The sequence below is a fragment of the Ambystoma mexicanum genome, chromosome 12 (genome assembly GCF_040938575.1).
Source record: "Ambystoma mexicanum isolate Mex_15411 chromosome 12, UKY_AmexF1_1, whole genome shotgun sequence".
In the NCBI taxonomy this organism is placed as follows: Eukaryota; Metazoa; Chordata; class Amphibia; order Caudata; family Ambystomatidae; genus Ambystoma; species Ambystoma mexicanum.
In genome coordinates this window covers 1,218,053,266-1,218,074,023 of record NC_090936.1, presented here as the reverse complement: position 1 = coordinate 1,218,074,023, position 20,758 = coordinate 1,218,053,266, and the positions used below count along the sequence as shown (strand labels likewise).

General features: G+C 47.0%; 1 protein-coding gene across 1 annotated transcript in view; it reads left to right on the top strand.

Moving 5' to 3' along the window:
- The window catches only part of LOC138514393 (sodium-coupled monocarboxylate transporter 1-like), an 892,200-nt gene that overhangs the window by 414,815 nt on the left and 456,627 nt on the right, over positions 1 to 20,758 (top strand). Inside the window, exon 6 of the mRNA XM_069629875.1 lies at positions 6,800 to 6,940. Coding sequence (XP_069485976.1) covers positions 6,800 to 6,940 — 141 coding nt within the window. The remainder of the gene's footprint in view (positions 1 to 6,799; positions 6,941 to 20,758) is intronic.

Sequence of the window (20,758 nt, the reverse complement as noted above, 5' to 3'; positions counted from 1 at the left end):
CATGAGTCTGGGGACTTGTGGGAGCAGGCTCAGGGGAAGGGTGAGGGGTTACATTTGTAGATCACATCAATAGTGAAACAAAAGCCTTTATATGGCAGCCTGGCCTGAGGAGGGAGGAAGATGGGGGCTGAGTGCGTGGCGCTGCAGGAGAGGGGAGAGAAGACCCTGTGGGTTGTTGGGCCGTATCTCGTACATGTTGCGGGGTGTATAGATGGATCATACAAAAGAGCTAGAAATAGGTAGTGTGTATATGAGTTCATTAAATAGTGTACAAAGTTGTGCTCACAATTTAGGGTACAAGGTTCAGTGCTCTGAGGTGACACAAAATTATACATAGAACACCATGTACATATGTCACACTTCATAACAATATATTGTAATACTGATTGGATATGTTAGGGATCGTACATAATATTGGGAAATGATTATCTACATGTATATTGCTGTCATACATTGCATCGTGTAGTTTGTACCTAAGACATAATACGTGGCCAACAGCGAGAGACCCAGACATCCAATTTAAAACCTTGTATGCAGTTGGAGTTGGCCGAGGGTTGCCTTATTTCATTATATAAAATCAATCTCTTGACGCATACCCACAGTGAATAGATGGATTTATAATCTTTCCAGAAGGATTAGCTGCATGGGTAAAACAGAATAGCACACAGGCTTGGCATATCCATCTGGTACTTCAAACGGGGAGCAGGGTTGGGGGGTTTTCCACAGCAAATGTCATTAATGTAGGGTCTGCAAGGGGTCGGGACAAGTTTACCGAGATAGCTTGTTTTTCTCAAACCCCAGCTTCGGCCCGGTCATTTGCAGGTCAATGATGGACAGCGGAAGGCGAAAGATACAGTGTTTGTCATTTAACTTGTTCGCGCCTAGTCTTCCGTGGGAACAGGCCGGCTGCAGGGATGCCGAGAGAAGGAGGGCGAGGAGAGATCTGCGCCTCTGTGCGCGATCTGGAGGGGAGAGCTGCAGCCCTGCAGGTCGCTCGTGTTAATGAGGCCTAAGTTGTCATATACAAATTGGAGTCTAAGTGTGGCACAAACTGAGGTTTGATATCGTTCTTTGGGCTGAGTGCTGCAGCCATATGGGTCGACCCGAAGCCATCCTGCATCCCTGGCCACAGGCGCAAGGATGGCTGCTGGACGAATCATAGTCCACACGTGGGTGAGAATGGAGGGGAGGAGGGTCATGAAGACCTTTCCTTCCATACATTGGCAAGAACGAGGGGACCTGAAAGAAAAGGACACAACGGGGAACAACAAGGCAGAGCCAGGACTAGATATTGTATATGGCAATACTATATATGGCAAGAACTGTGTATGGCAATATGGTATATGGCAAAACTGAATATATGCCAATAATTCATATGGCAAGAACGAGGGAACCTGAAAGAAAAGGACAGAACTGGGAACAACCAGGCCAAGTTACGACTAGATATTTTATATGGCAGTACTGTATATTGCAATACTGTATATGGCAAAACTGTATATGGCAATACTGTATATGGCAAGAATGAGGGAACCTGAAAGAAAAGGACAGAACAGGGAACAACCAGGCAGTGCTAGGATTAGATAAATGAGAAGTGATCAAAGGGAACCTATGGAGAAGAGTGAGAAAACAGATGGAGATAGGCAGTACACGTAACAATAGTCAGGAAAGCAAAACAGAAACAGGAACAGTGAAATAAGTGAAGGGGCCCAGAAGAAAACAAGAGCAACACAGCGTAGCAACAGGGTCGCTTAATATGGTACAGCCATCGCTCATTGCTACAAAAGTACCAGGTGACCAGGCTATCGGCCAGCTGTATATGGGAATTCTCTACCTACATAATTTTAGAAACATTTTTCCTATTAGAATATGGGGGTCATTACGAGTTTGCCGGTATCCTGCCGGTAATTTTGGTGGGGTACCAGCAAACTGACCATACCGTTTCTGTCGCCTGATATTCCGGAGTTACTGGGATATTACAGGTGGTGGAAAGGGCGGTAAATCCCCATTCCATGGTGTCCCATGAGACTCCATGGAGGGGATTGCTGATATTTCCAGGACTGGTAACACCAGTGCCGGAAATACTGGCTGTTGTCTGCCAGTGGGGTACTCTTAGCTGGAGGTACATCAGTGAACCACCACCGGAAAACTTGTAGTTTGCCAGTCCGGTAAAATTGCTGTTCACTGGATTACCAGTAATTTTACTGGCAGTTATGTCTTTGAATATTTGACATGTTGACATATTTTATGATTTGATTTTGTTCATGTTCAGGGTGTAGCTTATTTTTCTTTGTGTTCAGAGTGTAGTTTATTTGCGTTCAGAATGTAGTTTTTTTTAACTTATGTTCAGTTAGTATGTTTTCTTATTCTGAGTGTAGTTCTTTGCTTATGTTTAGAGTACAGTTGTCTTTAATTTATGTTTAAAGTGTACATCACCTCTTATAAAAACTGCGACAAAGTTTCAATGCAATCAAGCTATCAAGCAATCAAGCTATTTATATTCAATCACTCATCGTCCCCGTCAACCCCCTGCCTGTCCTGTGTGACAAGGCCAATACCCTGGTCTTGTCAAGGAGGAATAAGTGCCCCTCTCCACAGCAGGTTGGAGGTACAGGGGAGAATCCAGAGACAGCTCTCACCCTTAGAACAGGATCTGTTAAGTAAGCCCCAATTCCTGTTCACCCCCTTGAGCCACCATATTTTTGTGCAGACAACTCAAACCTTGCCTCTAATATCAGATACTTGCCATTGTCTTTCTATTGCATTTAGAGACAAGTAAGAAACATCATCGGTACATAAACCCAGAGAAAATAACCAAATGAACCATAGACTACAGGGAGCACCAGTTAAAAGGGAAGCAGCAACATTGACTCGGACATGTCTCTGAAGCTGCTGTAATCCATGACGGGGAGAAAGAAAGCCTCATAGAGAGGCCATCTCCATACCCAACAGACAAGAGGAACTCGCTGAGCCGTTGAGCGACACTGGCAAGCGCCCACAACAACCAAAACCAGGGGGAAAAAGTGGAGAAGTACCCACCATCCCACAGAGAAGGTATCTTGGGGAGTCACGGAACAGGGTCATGGGACACAAGCACAAACAATTGTCTTCCCAGCCGTCATCTCCCTTATGCGCCAGACCATCATGGAAACAGTAGCAGGGGCTTAGCCCACTACTTGCAACCTTTCACTTCAAACACACACAGACATCTCAGGTGGGGAAGATTAGTCCTGATTGGCCGGGGAGCGACATCCAATCCTGGCAGAGGGAGAGGAATATTGTGACGAAATTACACACTTTTACAAACCAACAGTGATATCAATCATAAAGGTAAAACAGGCACAGTAAAGAGAACAACCTCCTTTGCCTTTAGTGGTAACATGAGCCGAGGGAATGCTATACTCTCAGAAGGGGTGTGACTGTGATCCAGTAGCAACCCAAACAGCAAAGTGCAACAGTCCAAAATAAATGCATGTCCAATCAAGGTTTTATAAACATTTATACACTTTAATTAAACACAAATCAACAAATAACTATTAAAAACACTATATAAAAACCCAAGCCTGTAGCGAGAAGAGAGAATATACAAAAGATAGAAAGATACAGCCCCCTGGCTAATGAAACACTAGTGGAAAGGAAATACGCAACCACAATACATTTAAAAGATATGCCTTTCAGTGAAAAATGTTGCAAAAGTGTCCTAACCAGTATCTAGGGCGCAAAGATGGATCAGGGGTAGGTATGGGTCAATAGTAGTTTTTGCTGTTCTTAAACTGTTCGGCTGCATTGTACCGGGCTTCGAGAAGTGCTGTATTCTGGGTCGGTCCAGGTTCTGGGTGTGGTGAGTTGTGCTGGATTAAGCAGTAAGCAGGCATCTAGTCGGTTAGAATGGGGAGCGAGGTGCAGCTTGAGTCGATCGTTTGGGCCATGCGGTTCAGATTACTCACCTGGGTCAGATCATGAGTCAAGACGGTTCGAGACGTCAGCAATGGCTAGTTTGGGTTGGCGTGTGTCGCGATGCTCCAGTGGTTCGAAACGCTGTTTCAATGAAGTGGCTTTAGTGATCTGACGCAGACGTAGAGGCAGCGGTTTGGGTTGATCTGAAGCAACAAGCAGGTTGCTCAAGCTCCACTTGGCTCAAAGCAGCGGCGAGCCGGATTGACTGGTGCGATGTAGCAGTAGTTCAAAGGAGTGCCAAAAGCAGTCACAGCAAGTCCCTCTGGTCTGAGTGCAATGAACATAGTTCATATGCGTTGTGACCGAGGCCCACTGCAGGGTCTCTAGGACAGGGTGACTCCTCTCAGGTTTCACCAGGTTTCGCTCTCCCAGCCTAGGGAGGTTTGGTACAGAGTGGCAGGTCCTGGTTCTAAGCAAGAGTCACCTCCAATCTGCCCAGGGAGTGGGTAGCGAGCAGAGGTTGCCACTGCTTTCGAAGCATCCTCCTTCACCTTAATAGCTGAGGGATTTTGAAAGGTCAACTCTCTCAAAAGTGGAACAAATGAATTCTTCCTTATTTCTTGAAGAGCCAAAGGTAATCAAGGAAGGAGTGAATACCCCTTCTTTCACAGGCAAAAGCCCATAGGTGGCTGGACAAAAGCAAGCCTGCTTTAAGGGTTTCAATGTCTGTTCTTGAGACAAGTGGTGTTTTCCTTCTGACATCAGATTCAAAGTGGAGGGGACAGGCAGGTATGGCAAATCTGTGATATTCCTCCCTTAAAGGTTCTTTGCTGTAATGAGAAACATACTTCCATTGATCCTGGAGTTGTGGGATCAGCAGCACGCTTAAACATAGACACAGGTTGCATGCAGGTTTCAAAGTGCTATCATTAACATCTACTCCATATAGGTAGAACATATTTTGGGTATTGGTTTTCAGGTTATGGAGGCAATGTAGGTGAGATATTAGCTGGAGAGTGCAAGTGGTACTGCTGTGTGAGTGTACATGTTTGTGTAGCAAGTATGGAGAGAAAGATTAGTGTAAGGAGTGCTTGAGAAGCGCATTATACGGAGTGAAAGGAGCGTTAATGAGTAGTACTGTGGAGGAGGGAGTAGTGGTGTGGACGAGCAAGTGGTGATGTGCAGGAGAGAGGTAAGAACCTGAAGAAGGTTGCGGTAGAGTAGTGCTGGGAAGACTATTATCAAAGGGAGGGGCCAAGAACTAGGAGGAGTGAGAACATTGAAGGGACAGGAGAATGGTGAGAGGAGTGAGATGGTGTCAATAAGAGAAAAGAGTAGGAAAAGGAGAGGTGGAGTGAGCATGTAAGACACAGCATGACTCAAACAGGCTATTTCTTAGGCACATTCCCAAAATTCCAGCAGAAGACTCCTCACTGGATACTGTAGGGAAAGTTAGAGGGAGTTTATCGAGATAACACATTCTGCCCTGAGGTCCTCACCACTAGCAGAAGATGGAAATAGACAGGAGTCAATGGTCTGTATCTACTAAACTGGGGTCAGGGGTGCCAGGAATCGAGGTGGAGGATTGAAACAAGATGACAGAGGAGGACTGGCTTGGGGCCCACAAGAACATCGAATAAAACCCTTGAACTGCCCTGCAGACTGGGTGTGATTCTTGTGCCATCTGTGATACCTGCTCTATTAAAAGATTAATTCATTACACCTATATTGTAATTTTAAAACCCTTGTGCATCAATGAAAAAGACAATTATTTTCAATAATGAGATCTTGAATGGCGCTCATATTCAAGTTCCATGTAATTTGATGGCGGGGACCCGTTATGTTTACATTTGAATGCAAACGGGTCCCCGTTGCCAAACGTTTGTAACTTGTACGACGGAGTGCAAAAGGGGGGGGGGGGGCTGTATGCTGCCTTCTGCCTTCCCCATCTGCACTCCACCGTGCAAATTGAGTAAACACTGCCTGCTATGTACGCATGGCAGGTGGCTATTACAATTGATCCCCATTGAGTCTGCTTTCTTTTTGCTTGTGCAAAAAGCCTGCAGACTCCATACGGATCCCCAGCATTTGCACCGGAATGAAAATGCATGCCGGCCCAAATGCTGGAGTATTTGTATGGCGGAGAAGAAGGAGGCAGTGGAAATGTAAGTCACGTTCTGCTCCTCCTCTCCGCCATAAAAATCCATGAAAATGGGCTGTGGCAGTAATCTACAGCGTAAATTACTTACACACAGCTTTTATGCTGTAGATACCCGCCACAGCCCTTTTATGCATTTAGTTGGCAGAAAAAATGGGTGTGTCATGTGTTGTCAATATAATCCAATCACATCAAAGTTCATCTTTAAATAAATTCAATGGGCCTCATTACGAGTGCGGCAGAAACCAGACGGTTTTTCTGGTTCGGTTACCGCCGGACTCTTATTACCATTCCGCCTCCGTGACTCACGGAATTACCAGGGCATTACGACCCTGGTGTCCCAGGAATTCTGGAGGCAGAATTCGGTAAATCCCCATTCTCGTCCGAAAGGACTCAACGGGAATGAGGAAGTGGAAATACCGGCACCATCTCGTGATGGTGCTGGTGTTTCCACGTCCGCCTGCTGGGGGGTGGTGTTAAACCCACCAGGTCAGGCCTGGCGGGAACATCACCTCCCGCCTGCAGGACTCGAGATCACCCGGTATGGAAATAACGGTGGCGGCGGGTTTACCGCCACTGTTATTTCCGGAACGCCCGACCCGTAATGAGGCCCAATGTCTCATACTGGATCTTATCACAAGGGTCAATGCCAATGTGAGCGCTTACATTGCTCTTCCGTTTAGTTATTCAATGTCTGGCTTTCAGTAAAGCTCCTCTGTAATTCCTGCCTTTTTTTTCTCTTTCTAGTTTTAACCCAAATCCTTTGCAAAGGCACTCCTTCTGGACCATCCTAATAGGTGGGACCTTTGTCTGGACTGGCATCTACGGCATTAACCAGTCCCAAGTCCAGAGATACAACGCCTGTAAATCCAGGTTTCAGGCAAAAATGTAAGTGTTTGGGGCCCATGTTCCATCACATGTTTTGTAAAGCTTTTACATCTTCGAATTGGTTCCAGGTATGAACAGGATTCCATATCATAAACTGTGTTTATTTGCAGCTGTGCATTACAAAGTGGTGAACAAGGGGTGCAGTGGGGATGAAGGGGATGATCAAATGTCCCGAGTACATCTAATGATACAAGGATTTCTGCTCTTAGATCATCGCTAGGGGGATCTTGGTCAAAAGTCACGAAGGCACACTTGGTGGATCAATGTCCTCCTCTGTGTGTCTGATCTCAGCTTAGAAGAAAAGTGGTATTTTGTCTCTCACCAATTAAGATTAAACGCTAGGTGGGTGAACGTGACACTGGAGATGCAACACGTCCTCTGTATCTTTGCACGTTTCGGTGGAGGGGTGGTGGGACAGTTTTTTAAACGCTAACGTTGTTGCCCTTCCAAATCTGAATTCATTATGATAATTATATAAAATAATGGCAATTATTGAGAGGACACCCACGTTGAGAGCACCTCCTCGATACTGCATGCATGCTCAACATTTCAGAGACAAATGCTTATCCTTTATGTTCCCATTTCAACATCTCGTTCTCATCTGGTCACATATATCCCTAGTTGCTTTTGGTTGATGACCGTTTATTCAGTTTAGTGTGTTCAACTGGTGTGCTTTTCTGGAATGTCACTAAAGCCGCTAATACCATGAAGACATCCTTGTTGACCCAAGAAAAAACTTGCTGGGAACTCTTTGACAGCCTCTCAAGGACTATATGGTCTCGACACATCCTTGTTAGTTAAACTAGTCAATGCATGAGAAGAACAAGTTACTTACCCCTGGTAACGTTCTTTCGACTGGATGTTCCTCCCACGTATTCCTCATCTTTGATATACACTATCCAGCTTCACCTGCTTCGGAAAAAGATTTCGGCAGAGGGCGCTGTGCGTGTACTGAACGTTACCAGGGGTAAGTAACTTGTTCTTCAAATGGATTGTGTACTCCCACGTATTCCTCATCTTTGATAGACTCCCAAAGCAGTGTTTTTTTTGGTCAATTTAAATGTCAATGGTTTCCATGAACCGAACAGAGGACAGCCTTTCCAAAACCTCCATCCTGACCGAGAGAAGATTCAAGGCAGCAATGCTTCATTAACGTGTGTATAGTAGGCCACATAGCTGCATCACAAAGGTTTTTGATTGGGACACCCCTTTGCAAAGCCATAGAGGTAGCTATGCCCCGGGTGGAATGGGCCCTTAAGCCTTCTGGAGGATCCTTGCCTGCCAGCCTGTAGCATTCTGAAATTGCCACAATGATCCATCTGGATAAGGTCTGCTTTGTCCCAGCCTGACCCAGTTTGTGACCTGTATAGCCTATAAAAAGCTGATGATCAATACAAAGTTTGGATAATCTAGATATGTAGAAGCTTAGAGCTCTACGTGGATCCAATCTGTGTAACCTCTCCTCCTCAAGCCAGGATGATGTGAAGCATAGAAAGTCGGAAAAACAATATTCGGTCCTACATTAAAATCCAAAATGATTTTTGGTAAAAATGAAGGCTTAACCCTTAGAACAATCTTATCCTTGTGGAAAATAGTAAAGGATGGCTTGGATGATAGTGCCTGCAATTCACTCACTCTACGGGCTGAAGTTAATGTAACCAAGAGAATGGTTTTAAATGTTAGCAACCTTAATGGACATGAATGTAGAGGGTCAAAGGGTGCACACATAAGGAATTTTAATACCAGATTAAGGTCCCAAACTGGAACCTGGAAAGGAGATGGGGGAAACACATTGGTGAGTCCCTTCAGAAATTATGTTACCAGTGGGATCTTGAAGTATGAAGATTCCTCTGATGAGCGCTTAAAGATGGATAGCGCTGCCAACTAGCCCTTAATTGTACCAACCTGAAGCACCACATTGGCTAACTATAGTAGAAAAGATAACACTTCTGGTGTTTTGCATAGTAGAAGGTCTACATTCTTATCCTTGCACCAGCTGCAGAATTTGTTCCAAAGGCAACGGTACAAGGACTTTGTTGCTGGCCTTCTAGCCGAAAGCAAATTCTCCATTACATCATCCGGAAGGAGCCCAATCCGTATATCTCAGCCTCTCAGAAACCACGCGCAAAGGCTGAGTGACTTGACCTCTGGATGGAGAAACCGACCCACCTCTCGCGAGAGACGGTCCGCTCCTTGTGGAAGACGTATTGGAGGGGAGATGGACATGTACAGAGGTCCGGGTACCACGTCATCCTGGCCCAATCCGGGGCAATTAAGATCATGTGTTTCCCGAACTTTCTCAATTTCCTGATCACATGAGGAATGACGGGGACTGGAGGAAACGCATACATGAGTGGAAATTCCCAGTCCACCACAAAAATGTCTCTTAGAGCTCCTCTTGGGGGAAATTCCTTGGAGCAGTATAGTTCGCACTTCCGGTTGACAATGGTCGCGTACAGATCCTCTTGCAGGGTTCCCCAAATGGTGAAGATCTCTTGAAGGACTTCCTGAGCTAGTTCCCACTCGTGGGAGACTGTGCGCTGCCTGCTCAGAGCATCCGCCGCAGTGTTCTCCTCTCCGGATCGCTGAACTGCCGATAGGGAGATTCATTTTTGAATTGCCCAGTACCAGAGATGCATTGACTCTGCACAGTGGTAGTGACCCTACACCTCCTCTCTTGTTGAGGTAGTACATGGCCACTGTGTTGGCTGTCATTATCAGGAGATTCTTTCCCGTACAGAGGGCAGAAAAGCCTTCAGCGCAAGTCTGATTGCTTTCAGCTCTAAAAGAAAGACTGATGTGTAGTTTGGACTCCGATGGAGACCAATGACTGCTGATTGTCAGATCGTTGGCGTGGGCTCCCCAACCCATGAGTGAGGCGTCCATCACTACTGTTTTCTCCATTCATGATGCCAAAAAGGTTCTCCCTTCAGAATATTGTCCTCGGAGGCCCACCAGAGGAGATCCTGTGCAACCTTGCTTGGAACCTGGAGTAGGTCTGACATGTTGCCTGAGAATTGTGACCATTGTGTTATGAGTGTCCACTGACCGGATCTCATTCTCAGGCGAGCCTCTGGCACCAGAAAAATGCAGGATGCCATGCGGCCGAGCAACCTCAAAAAATTGAAGGCCGGGAGACGCTGGGCAGTCTGAAATTTGGAGACCATCTGCAGAATGTCTTGAGCCCTCACCTCGGGTGACACGCTCTTCCCCAAGGATGTATCCAGTACAGCCCAGATGAACTGGAGCTTTTGAGAAAGCGTCATATGGGACTTCTTGTAATTGAGGGAGAAGCCCAGTCTGTGAAGAGAGTGGCAGGTGACGTTGAGATGATCCAGAACTTGTTCGGGAGAACGCGCCCTGATTAGCCAATCGTCCAGATAGGGGTAAACTTGAATCCCCCCTCTCCTGAGACTCGCTGCCACCACCGCCATCAGCTTGGTGAAAACCCTTGGGGCGGAGGTCAGCCCAAAAGGCAGAACTCAAAACTGATAATGAGAACTGCCAACGGCGAACCTCAGGTACTTTCTGTGCTTGAGATGGTTTGGCACATGAAAGTAAGCATCCTGAAGGTCCACTGACACCATCCAATCCTGGAGTTGGAGGGCCTGAAGGATCTGAGAGAGTGTGACCATCTTGAGTTTTTCTTTCCTGAGGAACTTGTTCAAGTTTCTCAAGTCCAAGTTGGGTCTCAGTCCTCTGTCTTTCTTGGGTATTAGGAAATATGGAGAGTACATCCCTTGTTCCTCTCCGTTACATGTACTGGTTCTATAGCGCCTTCATCTAGCAGGGTCAAAATTTCCTGCACAAGGTGCGGATCTGAAACTCTCAAAGAGTGGCTCCCCGGCGGATGGTTCTGAGGTCTCTGAATGAAGGGGAGGCAGTAACCTTGGGCTATGGTTTCCAATGCCCAAGCATCCGAAGCAATGACTCGCCATTCTTTCAGATGCTGAGACAGTCTGCCTCCCACTGGTGTTTGGTGACTCAAGACCTCAGAGAGGTTTTGATGCAGCTGATGCAGTGGCTGTTGGTAGGGATGCCTCTGCTTGAGCGGTGTTTGCACCTATCCCTCGTCCACCACAAGGGAATCTTCTTTGGCCTCGTTGACCAGCCATTCTTCTCACTCTTCCAACTGAGGAGTAGTAGTGAAAAGATCTACCCCTTCAAGGCTGTCCAATGGGGCGAAAGGGCTGAGGCTGCCTAATAGCAGTACCCAAGGATTTGGCTGCCGCCTTCAAGGTCTGCAACTTCTCAAGGCTTTCGTTAGCCTTGTTGCCAAAAAGGTGAGAACTGTCAAATGGCATGTTAAGGAGTCTGGACTGCACATCCAGCACAAATCCTGACTTCCTCAACCACGCAAATCTGCGTATTACGGTGCTAGTTGCCATGGCTCTGCTAATGCTGTCAGAAGAATACAGACCTGACTGAAGAGACTCGCACATGGCTTCTTCGCCGTCTCTAACAATAACAAGAACCTGTCTCTTTCCTCCCCATCGGAAATGTGCTCTGCCGCATGGAAATACAGTCCCATAGAATGACTGAGAATTTCGATAGGGCACATGTAGAGGTGGCTGATTTAAGAGCCATGCTCCCTGCAGAAAGTACCTTCCTTGCCCATGCGTCTACTCTCTTGTCACCTCTGGAGGGATAGTTGGATAAGCTGCCTACTTTGAAGTTGCGGTAGCTGCCTGTACCAGAGTCTCTGGAGTAGGGTGTTTTGATAAGTAGTTGGGGTCACTACTAGATGGGCATTTATTTGTTGTCAAGTTTTTGTTTACTGCCAGTTTAGACTCTGGCATTTCCCAATTTGCTGCAATTTTTTCATGGTCCTACTAGGCCTTGTGGCATTCAGACGTGCAAGTGCAGTGAGGAGAAGAGCATGAGATAGGGAGGGAGGGGGGATAGTTGAGTGGGCAAGTGCTGGTGGAAGGCCCGGGAGCGAAGTGCTAACGGTAGATGACTCTCACCCTGACACAGCCTTCTTCACGCTCCACTCTTCTATATCTGATACTCTTGATATCCTTGCCCCTGTCATGAGAATCCGGCTGAAGCCCAAAGCCAAGTGTAACTCCTGGTATGACTCCGACCTCGTCACCCTAAAATGCAAGTGCAGGGTGGCCGAGAGGAAATAGCTTGCCTCATGTTCATCCTCTGACAAACTGGCCTGCCGCCTGCTGCAAAGGCAATACCGGCTCTCCGTCCTCACCAAGAAGAGGGCTCATATCCAAGCCTGTGTCTCTGCGGCATCTAACAACTCGGCTGAACTCTTTAAAATCTGCAAGGAACTGGCCAATCCTGCTGCAGTCTCTACCTCTCCTGTCCCTTCCCAGGCCCTCTGCACGGCACTGGCTTCTCACTTCACTTCTAAAACTCAGGACATCCTGTCCTCACTCTCCTCCTATCGCCTCCCTCACTCTATTCCCTGCTCTCCCACTGGCCCTTCTGCAGCCACCCCCATCCCTCCTTCTCTGCCTTTCCGCTTTTTTCTGCAGATGTGGTTTCTAGACAAGTCCGATCTATGAAAATCTTGTCGAAGCAGGTTCACCCCTGCTCCTTCAAAACTATCAAGGACCACATCAACTCACTGGCTCCTGCCCTTGCTGACTTCTGCAATCACTCCTTCACCACTGGAGTCTTCCCATCCCCCTGAAGCACTCCCTTGTGCACCCTCTTCTTAAGAAACCCTCGGCCGACCCCTCCTGCCCAGCTAACTATTGCCCAATCTCCATCCGTCCCTTTCTGGGCAAGCACCTAGAGACACTGGCCATCTCCCAGCTTAATCTCCACACTGAATCTGTTGGTTGTCTGCATGACCATCAGTCTGGCTTCAGAGCTGCCAGAACCACGGAAACTGCTCTCCTGAACATCCGTGAAGACTTGCTCTCCAACCCTGACTCCAACACCCCTTGCGTCCTCATCTTGCTTGATCTCTCTTCTGCCTTCGACACTGTCAACCATGCCATCCTGCTCAACCGTCTCCATGATAACCCGGGTATCACTGGTCAGGCTCTGGCGTGGCTGACATCTTTCCTCTTCGACCTTCCTCTCCAATATCTTTATCTCTACCTGTGGTGTCCCCCAGGGGTCTAACCTCTCTCTGTGGCTTTTCAACCAATACCTGGCGCTCCTTGCGCACTGCATCGCCGCTCTCTGCCCCAACTTTCATTGCTATGCGGATGATACTCAGCTCATTTTCAGGCTATCCTCAGCCTCCTCCTCTCCTTCCCTCATCTCTGATTGTCTGTCTGCCATCCATGAGTGGTGCGCCGCCAACGACCTCTGTCTTAATGCCAGTAAGACAGAGATTCTACTCATCGGCACACCCGCTCCCTCCTTCCCTGCAGCTCTCTGGCCGGCCTCTCTTGGCCCTCTTCCTGCTCCCACCTGTAAAGCAAAAAACCTCAGAGTCATCTTCGACTCCACACTCTCCTTCTCTCCGCACATCTCCGACATCTCTAAGAAGTCACACTACCAGCTGCACCTCCTCAGAGATATACTTCCTTTCCTCTCCTTCCCCCAGTAGCTCACTGTCTCCAGAGCCCTGGTTCTCTCTAAGCTGGACTGTTGCAACAGCCTCTATCTAAATCTGCCTACCTCTACTCTCCTCCCTCTGCAACTGATCCAGAACAGGACTGCAAGCCCTGTCCTTGGCCTCAAGCCTTGGGATCGTATCTCTCCAGTACTGAAATCTCTTCAATGGCTCCCAATGGCTACGAGGATTAAGTTCAAATCCCTCTGCATTGTCCACAAGGCCTTCTGGGGCCTGGGCCCACAATACCTTTAACTATCTCTTCCTAAATATCTTCCTTCTTGAGCTCTTCGCTCATCCGCATCCAACTCCCTCAGGGTTAGTCGCTTCTCCAAGCAACGAGTTGGTGGTAGATCTCTCGCTTCGGCAGGGGCCTCCCTCTGGAACAGCCTTCCTGCCTCCCTGAAACTTGAGGAGAACCATCTCCGGTACCGGAAGCACCTCAAAACCTTTCTCTTTGCCTCTGCTTTCTCTCCCCCTCTCCCTTGCTAAATTCCTGGCAGAAACGTCACTGGTTACTTGGTTACCCTTTCTGATTCTCGGGCCCGTGCCACGCCAGTTGCCCACTCACCTCCACTGCCTCCCTGGCAACCTCTGCAACTGTGGACTGTTTTCTGTATCCCTACAGTCCACCTACCGGCACTTATGTCTGCACTTACCTTGCACTTGCCACCAGTGGCCGTTTTTATTTATCTTATTTATTCTACTATCCCATGTACTGCACTTTCCCCTCTCCCTTCCCCTCGCACTTTTCCATTTCCCCCTCCCCATGCACTTGCGCGATCTGAATGACACCTGGCTTAGTAGGATCGTTGTTTCGGTTTTCCCTCTGTTCCCCCTCCCTTGCCTCGTCGCGCCATGAAACACTTGTGTATAGGCGCGTCATAAATGCTATATCATATCATATCATATCAAGCTAAGGAGAAGAACCTCAGGCTAAGTACTAGTGCAGGCGACTCTCAAGCCTGGAATCCTGTGAGAATCATGAGGATCAGGCCACCAGTCACAGCAGCAGTGGGAACATTAGCAGGGAAGGGAACAGCAGAGTTTTCATCAGTTTCCGAAACTTGAGGAGGTCCGGCTCAAGTCTGAGAGGGGCAGGGAGGCTGTTCCAAAGGGAGGTGCCAGCTAAGGAGAGAGACCGGCCCCCACTCTTTGCTTGGTCAGTTTGACAGTTAAAGAGTTGGAGTTTAGAGGAGTGTAAGAGTCTAGTAGGGGAGAATTTAGTGAGGGAATGTTGGAGATAGCATGGTCCCATGTCCCAGAAGGCATTGTGGATGATGCAGAGGGTCTTCACTTTGATCCTTTCAGCCACTCTTGGTTTATAAAGCCCTTTGACTTTATTCTGGTGTCAGTACTTGTGTGTTCCCTCAGCCTTTGTACAGTTCATCCATAACGTCATCTGGCAAAGTCCACTCCTTGTATTTCAGACTCTAGGCAGACAAGCATGAAGGTTCAGGCGGCTGAGGTTTGGATGGAGGACTCACCCTTCTGACTGGCTGAGCAGGTCCACTCTCGATGAAAGGGGTCAAGAAGGGCAAATGGACATGTCTAGAAGCTCTGGGTACCACATTCTCCCGGCCCAGTCTGGAGCAATCAAAATCAACATGGGCCCAAACAGGTGCAGCCTGCTAAGAACCACCAGAATGACAGGTATTGACGCTTTGAGTCCAACTTCATCTTCAATGCATTCCCTAGAACTCCCTGCCAATCAAATTCCCAGGAGCAGAACAACTCACATTTCTACTCATGGGAGTCCAAAGTGTATTTGCTCAAGGCATCTGCTATGATGGTCTCTGACCTCGCTAGATGGGCTGCTGTCACAGACAAATTCTTCTCCAGAGCCCAGAATCACAGTCACATTGCTTCTCTGTATACAGGCAAGGACCCCACAACAGCTCTCTTGTTGAGGTATGCATGGCCATTGTGTTGTCCATCAGATCCAGTACACATTAGCCTCACATTGAGGGGAGAAAGGCAACCAGGCAACCAGGGACAACCTGATTGCTCTCAGTCCGTTCAAACTGATGCGTTCCTGAGCCTCTCTGAGAGACCATGACTGCTGTCATTTGGGCCAGGTCTGTCGAAGCAATTCCCCTTTCAGTAAGTTGTCTCACAAAGCCCACCCCATGAGGTTGCGAGATACCTTGCTCGAGACACACAGAGGTCTGACATGCTTCCCTGAAACTGAGACAACTCACAACTGAGAAGCCACTGGAGCGACCTCATGCACAAGTGAACCTCTGAGACTACAACAATGGAGGAAGTCCTGAGAACCAGTAAGCACTGGAAGGCTAAGGTCGGAACCATCTCCTGGGATTTGAAGACTTCAATCATCTTTAAGATGTCACAACTTGATCCTTAGGAGGAAAAGTGCAAGTGCCTGGGACCGCACCGATAAATCCGAGGGACTGGGATGGCAAAATAAGGTACTTCTTGAAGTTCAGGGCAAAGTCCAAACTGTGCTACAGGCTGCACATGTGGTACAGATGTGTTGACTCCTGGTTGGTGGAGGAAGCGCAATAGAGCCAGTCGTCCAGGTAGGGAACAACTTGTACACCCTCCCTCCTAAGGGGAGCTGCAACCCCTGCATGCAATATAGTGAAGAGCCTGGGTGCAGAAGGAAGACAGAATGACAGGATCTTGAATTGGTAGTGGGACCCCACAAGGAATCTCAGGTACTTCCTGTGCTTGAGGTGTATCGGGACATTGATTGAAGGTGTCCAGACGATCCGGGGAGTTTGACAACTCTTGCAGGTCAGTGGCCTAGGGACCTTGGCCTGAGTGACCATCTTTAACTTGTACTTGCGCATGTACAGGTTTAGGAGCCTCAATTCCAGGATGGGATGCAGGTCCCCATCCCTCTTTTGTGCTGGAAAGTGAAGGGAAACTAGCCCCTGCCTTGTTTTGAGCATGGCACCAGTTCTATGGCACCCTTGGCAAGAAGCTGACTAATGTCTTTCAACAGAAGAGGGTCCGAAGGAAAAGAGTGGCTGCTAGAATCGTTACGAGGGACATTGAGCAAAGGGGAGACAGTAACATTGATGCAGGAGCAGTAAGGCCCAAGCATCTGACATCACAGTCTCCTTCACAGGGGTTTTACACAGGGCCTGTAGAGGGCACTGCCGAAGTGGAAATGTTTCCTCTCTGAGCGCCATGGCATTTTACCCTTAAGGGAAGGTGTGGCTGATGCTTGCTGTTTACCGGATGCTATCTGATGGGCATAGGAGGGAGAGGGGTGAAAGCCCTTCCCTATATTGGTGGACATTGGAGACTGTTGGACCATCACACCCTGGGACTTTCCCATGGCTTTGGAAGGCTGGAACTTCTGCGGAGTCAGCCTTTGCTACAAAACAAATGGCGTTTTGCCTGCATGTCTGGAGTGAACCCTGAGGTCTGTATCCAGGCGTGCCTCTTCATGACTGCTCCATTGGCCATGCATGGCATGCGCCACAGAGTCTGCTGTATCAAGACTCAACTGCAACATCTGGCAGGCTGCCTCCATGCCATCTTGTTGGGGAGAATTCTCCAGAATGGCTAATTTCCCTTACCTACTGAGTCCCTCAGCAGCTTTGCTGGATTTCTAGGATTTATTTTTTTCACCTGGTAAGAGTGTGAACCCTTTATCCCACTCTTACATGTGTTTTGCTCTGTGTATTTTACATTTTGATGTGTTCTTGGACTGTGAGCTTCACCTGTTCCATAGGCATCATCTTTTTACTGTGTGTTACACAGCACCTTCAGCGCGGTGACACAGGGTTGTCTTTTAGACTTCCCAACTCTGACTCCATTTTCTGGGACTGACTACGGTCTCCCAGAACATGTAAAGTTGCCATTGACTTTATTTGTTTCTTTAAATCCACAAACCCAGTGCAACCTATCTTACATAGAGTACTGGAAGGGTTAATACTTATCCCTTTTTGTCTGTTTCTCTTGGAGTAATGTTTCGCTCCCTTTTCATCAAGACTTGGCTGGTGGCAGTGGTAACTACCCTATTTTCCCTACCGCGTTATCTTAAAATAACCTTGGTATTGTTTTAGGCTATCTTGGTAGTCTCAAACTTAAACCCGCTAGACCATATACTTTTTTATACGGTTCTGGCTGGGTTTATCTGCCATTTCTTTTTGAAAATGTCTTTCTCGTGTTTTACTCTGCACGTCAAACCAGGTTTGGTTCCTTTGTTTACCGTCCCTTCGTGGGCTTCTACACAGAAGCCCTCCTTAGGCGCCTGGAAGTCTGGGTAGGCAGGATGTGAGGGAGAGGTTTTAGGACCCCTGCCATGGGTTCCCTTGGTAACCCAAGTCGCACTCCTGTTTGATTGGCTAGGTGACTGTCCCGCCAGGACAGCCACCCAGCCGTGTGATTGACAGCCAGGCTGTGTGAATGGGGGAAAACTGCATAAAAAGCAGGTCTCTTGGGATTGGAAGTCAGAGTCGCCACTGGAACGATAGAACTGACGAGGAGCTGACAGAAGAGGACCCCTACAATGAGTGAACCGCCCGGTGAAGCCCTGCTGCAGGTCCGAATCTTCAGATTCCAATGACAGAGAAGATCGACCAGGAATCTTCTTCCCCTGAGCTGGTGGGACCAACCAGTCCGCCCAAACTACAAGCCAGGACCCCTCCTCTGGTCGAATTTGCTGTACAGAGCTACAGTGAACCGGATAGCCACGAAAGTCGGACCCTGCTTGGGTTTTAAGGAGCGCACCTTTTATTTTGTGTCAGTCCGACAGTTGCTTCAGGAACCGTGAGCCTGCAGGACCTGCCAGGAACATCCGCCTCAGCTACAGCTTCTTCTCCATTTAAGGTACTGTGCAAATCCGGTTGTTCGTTTCGACCAGCCGTGGCAAAGGAATGTGAAACCTTTCGCCAAACCGAAGGCTTGTCCTTCTCTACTCTTTAAACTAACTTTTCTGCCGACCAACTTCGTCCGGAACTCTTGGCAAAGACTTAACCGTGAACTACCCTGAACTGTGTGATCTTGAGCAAAAGACTTTTTGTCCTATTGACTTTGGCCCTAAGCCTTTTTGATTTGATTCCATCACCGTAGTTCCTCTTTCTAGATTGCCCTGCTTACTTGCGCCTTTGTCTTTCCCTCCCTTTTTAAATTGCTGGAGTGCCATTTTGCTCACACTTCATTTTGAGCTAACTTGTCCAGAATCTATTGAGAGTTGTGTGGTGTATTAAGAGTGTGATTTTTCAGCTGCTTTACTTTAGTGAAATGTTTTACAACTGATGTGTAAATAAATGTATATTCTTTTACTCAGAAGCCTTGAGTCAGTGTTTGTTTGAATAATAGTAATTGCTGTCCTTTGTGTAACTATTGATACTGCTCACTTTACTCTTGATATAAGTCTGGCTGCTCAGCCAATCGCTACCACTTTACTGTGGAGTACAGGCTTGTACCAAAGGTGAATTTGTACTGTCACTTGTAGTCTTAATTGTGTGTGCTGCATATAATTCTGCCTAACACATCTTAACCCAGGGCGGCAACACCCTCCTTTATTTTTATTTTTTTTGTTTTATTTTTATTTGTTTGAAACAAACATAAAACCATCATCTAGCGTGCAGATTTAAGATAATTAAGAATTCCGCCAAAGAGAACAAAAGGGAATGTGCATGCCATAATTTTCGAAACAGGTAGTAGCAAGAAATGGTTTCGGTGGACGCTACATTATATGGCCATTGCCACGGCCATTTCGAGTCGTTCCGACTGTTTAAATTCTAAGTTAGCTTCTGTCTTTAATAGTTTTTTCACCATTGATTCCAAGAAGAAGTTAGACTACGATCCGAGTCTTGAAAAAGTTCTCTCTTCCACTCGTCGATGGACAGCAATGGTTTTGCCAATATGAACCTTCTGAAATGCTTTTTGCGTTCTAGTCTCAGATTGGCGCATGTTAACGTTAGATGTTTCAAAGTTTCGATATCTTCTCCGCATAGTCGACATGATAGAGAGCTTAAGCCAGCAGCATCCCATATACTCAGATTTTCTCGAGTGGGAAATTGATTGAGGCGATATTTCATGAAAATCGCTCTAGGATTTTTGTCTGGAAATTTTTGTAGGTATGGCTGAATCTCATTCAGTTTTCTCTCTCCATTAGGTATCAACTTCATAATTCTGTGTTTTTTACACGTGTCACTAGTATCAATCCAGTCTTGGGTCCAGAGCAATGATTTAACCTTGTTTGGATTTTCTTGTAGCAGACTTTTATCCGCTCCTATGTCACTTAGGATTTTTTCGCAACGTTGAACCCACATTGAAAGGACAGTGTCACCAAGCTCCTTGGATGGATCTTTTAAGATCTTATATTGTAATTGTGGCTTCTCTGCGGATGCTTTGCGATATTCATTTAACGTGTTCCACGTAATCCTCCCATTAATGGATAGGAGACTAAGCTTATATCTTATGCAGGCAGTTGGCACGCCTGGAGGTAATCGCAATACCTTGGACCAAAAAGAGTGTTCCATTGAGACCCACACTTCCTCAGGGCATCCAAAAGCCCTGTCGGCTCCATGGATGAAGGCCGGGATGACCTTCATCTTATAAAAGGCAACGACAGGTTTTAATGAGTGTATCCCATATTTCATGTTCACGATGCGAGCTTGCGCTGTCAGTTGCTTGCCTTTGGTCTTGACTTTTTCCACCCACGGGGGGTCATTGATACTCGAGCTCAACAACATACCTAGATACATTGATTGTTTTTTTAGCTCGATCGTGCCTTCACCCAATTTCCAAGTTAACTTTTTTTTTTCCAGCAAGTTCTTTGTTCTTTTGTAGGTCTTGCAGGATTAGTATTTCTGATTTTTGCATGTTCACATTTAGACCGTTTCGTTGGATGTATTGATCTAGGATGCCAAGTTTGTGTTGCAGACCTATTGGAGTCAAGTGCAAAAGGACTAGGTCGTCCGCTTACAGTAACCATTCAACATCTTTTCTGTTAACTTTTGGCGGGAAAATATTTGCGTTTTTATATGCATCACCCAGGTCTGAGATTAATAGATTGAAGATAATCGAAGCCAGAGGGCAACCTTGTTTTACTCCTCAATATGTTTTTATAGGAATAGATAAGGTGCCCCTTTTATCCAACCTTATTTTGATCTCAGTGTTGGTGTGTAATGCTTTTATTGCTAGTAGTAAGCTGTTTGGGCATTTCCAATCTAACATTATCTTCCAAAGTAGTTCTCTATCAATACTGTCAAATGCTTGTGACCGGTCCACAAATGCAAGATAGATCTTTTTGTTCCTTTTTATTGCATTCGTTTTAAGTATGTTCAACAGAAGGAGATTAA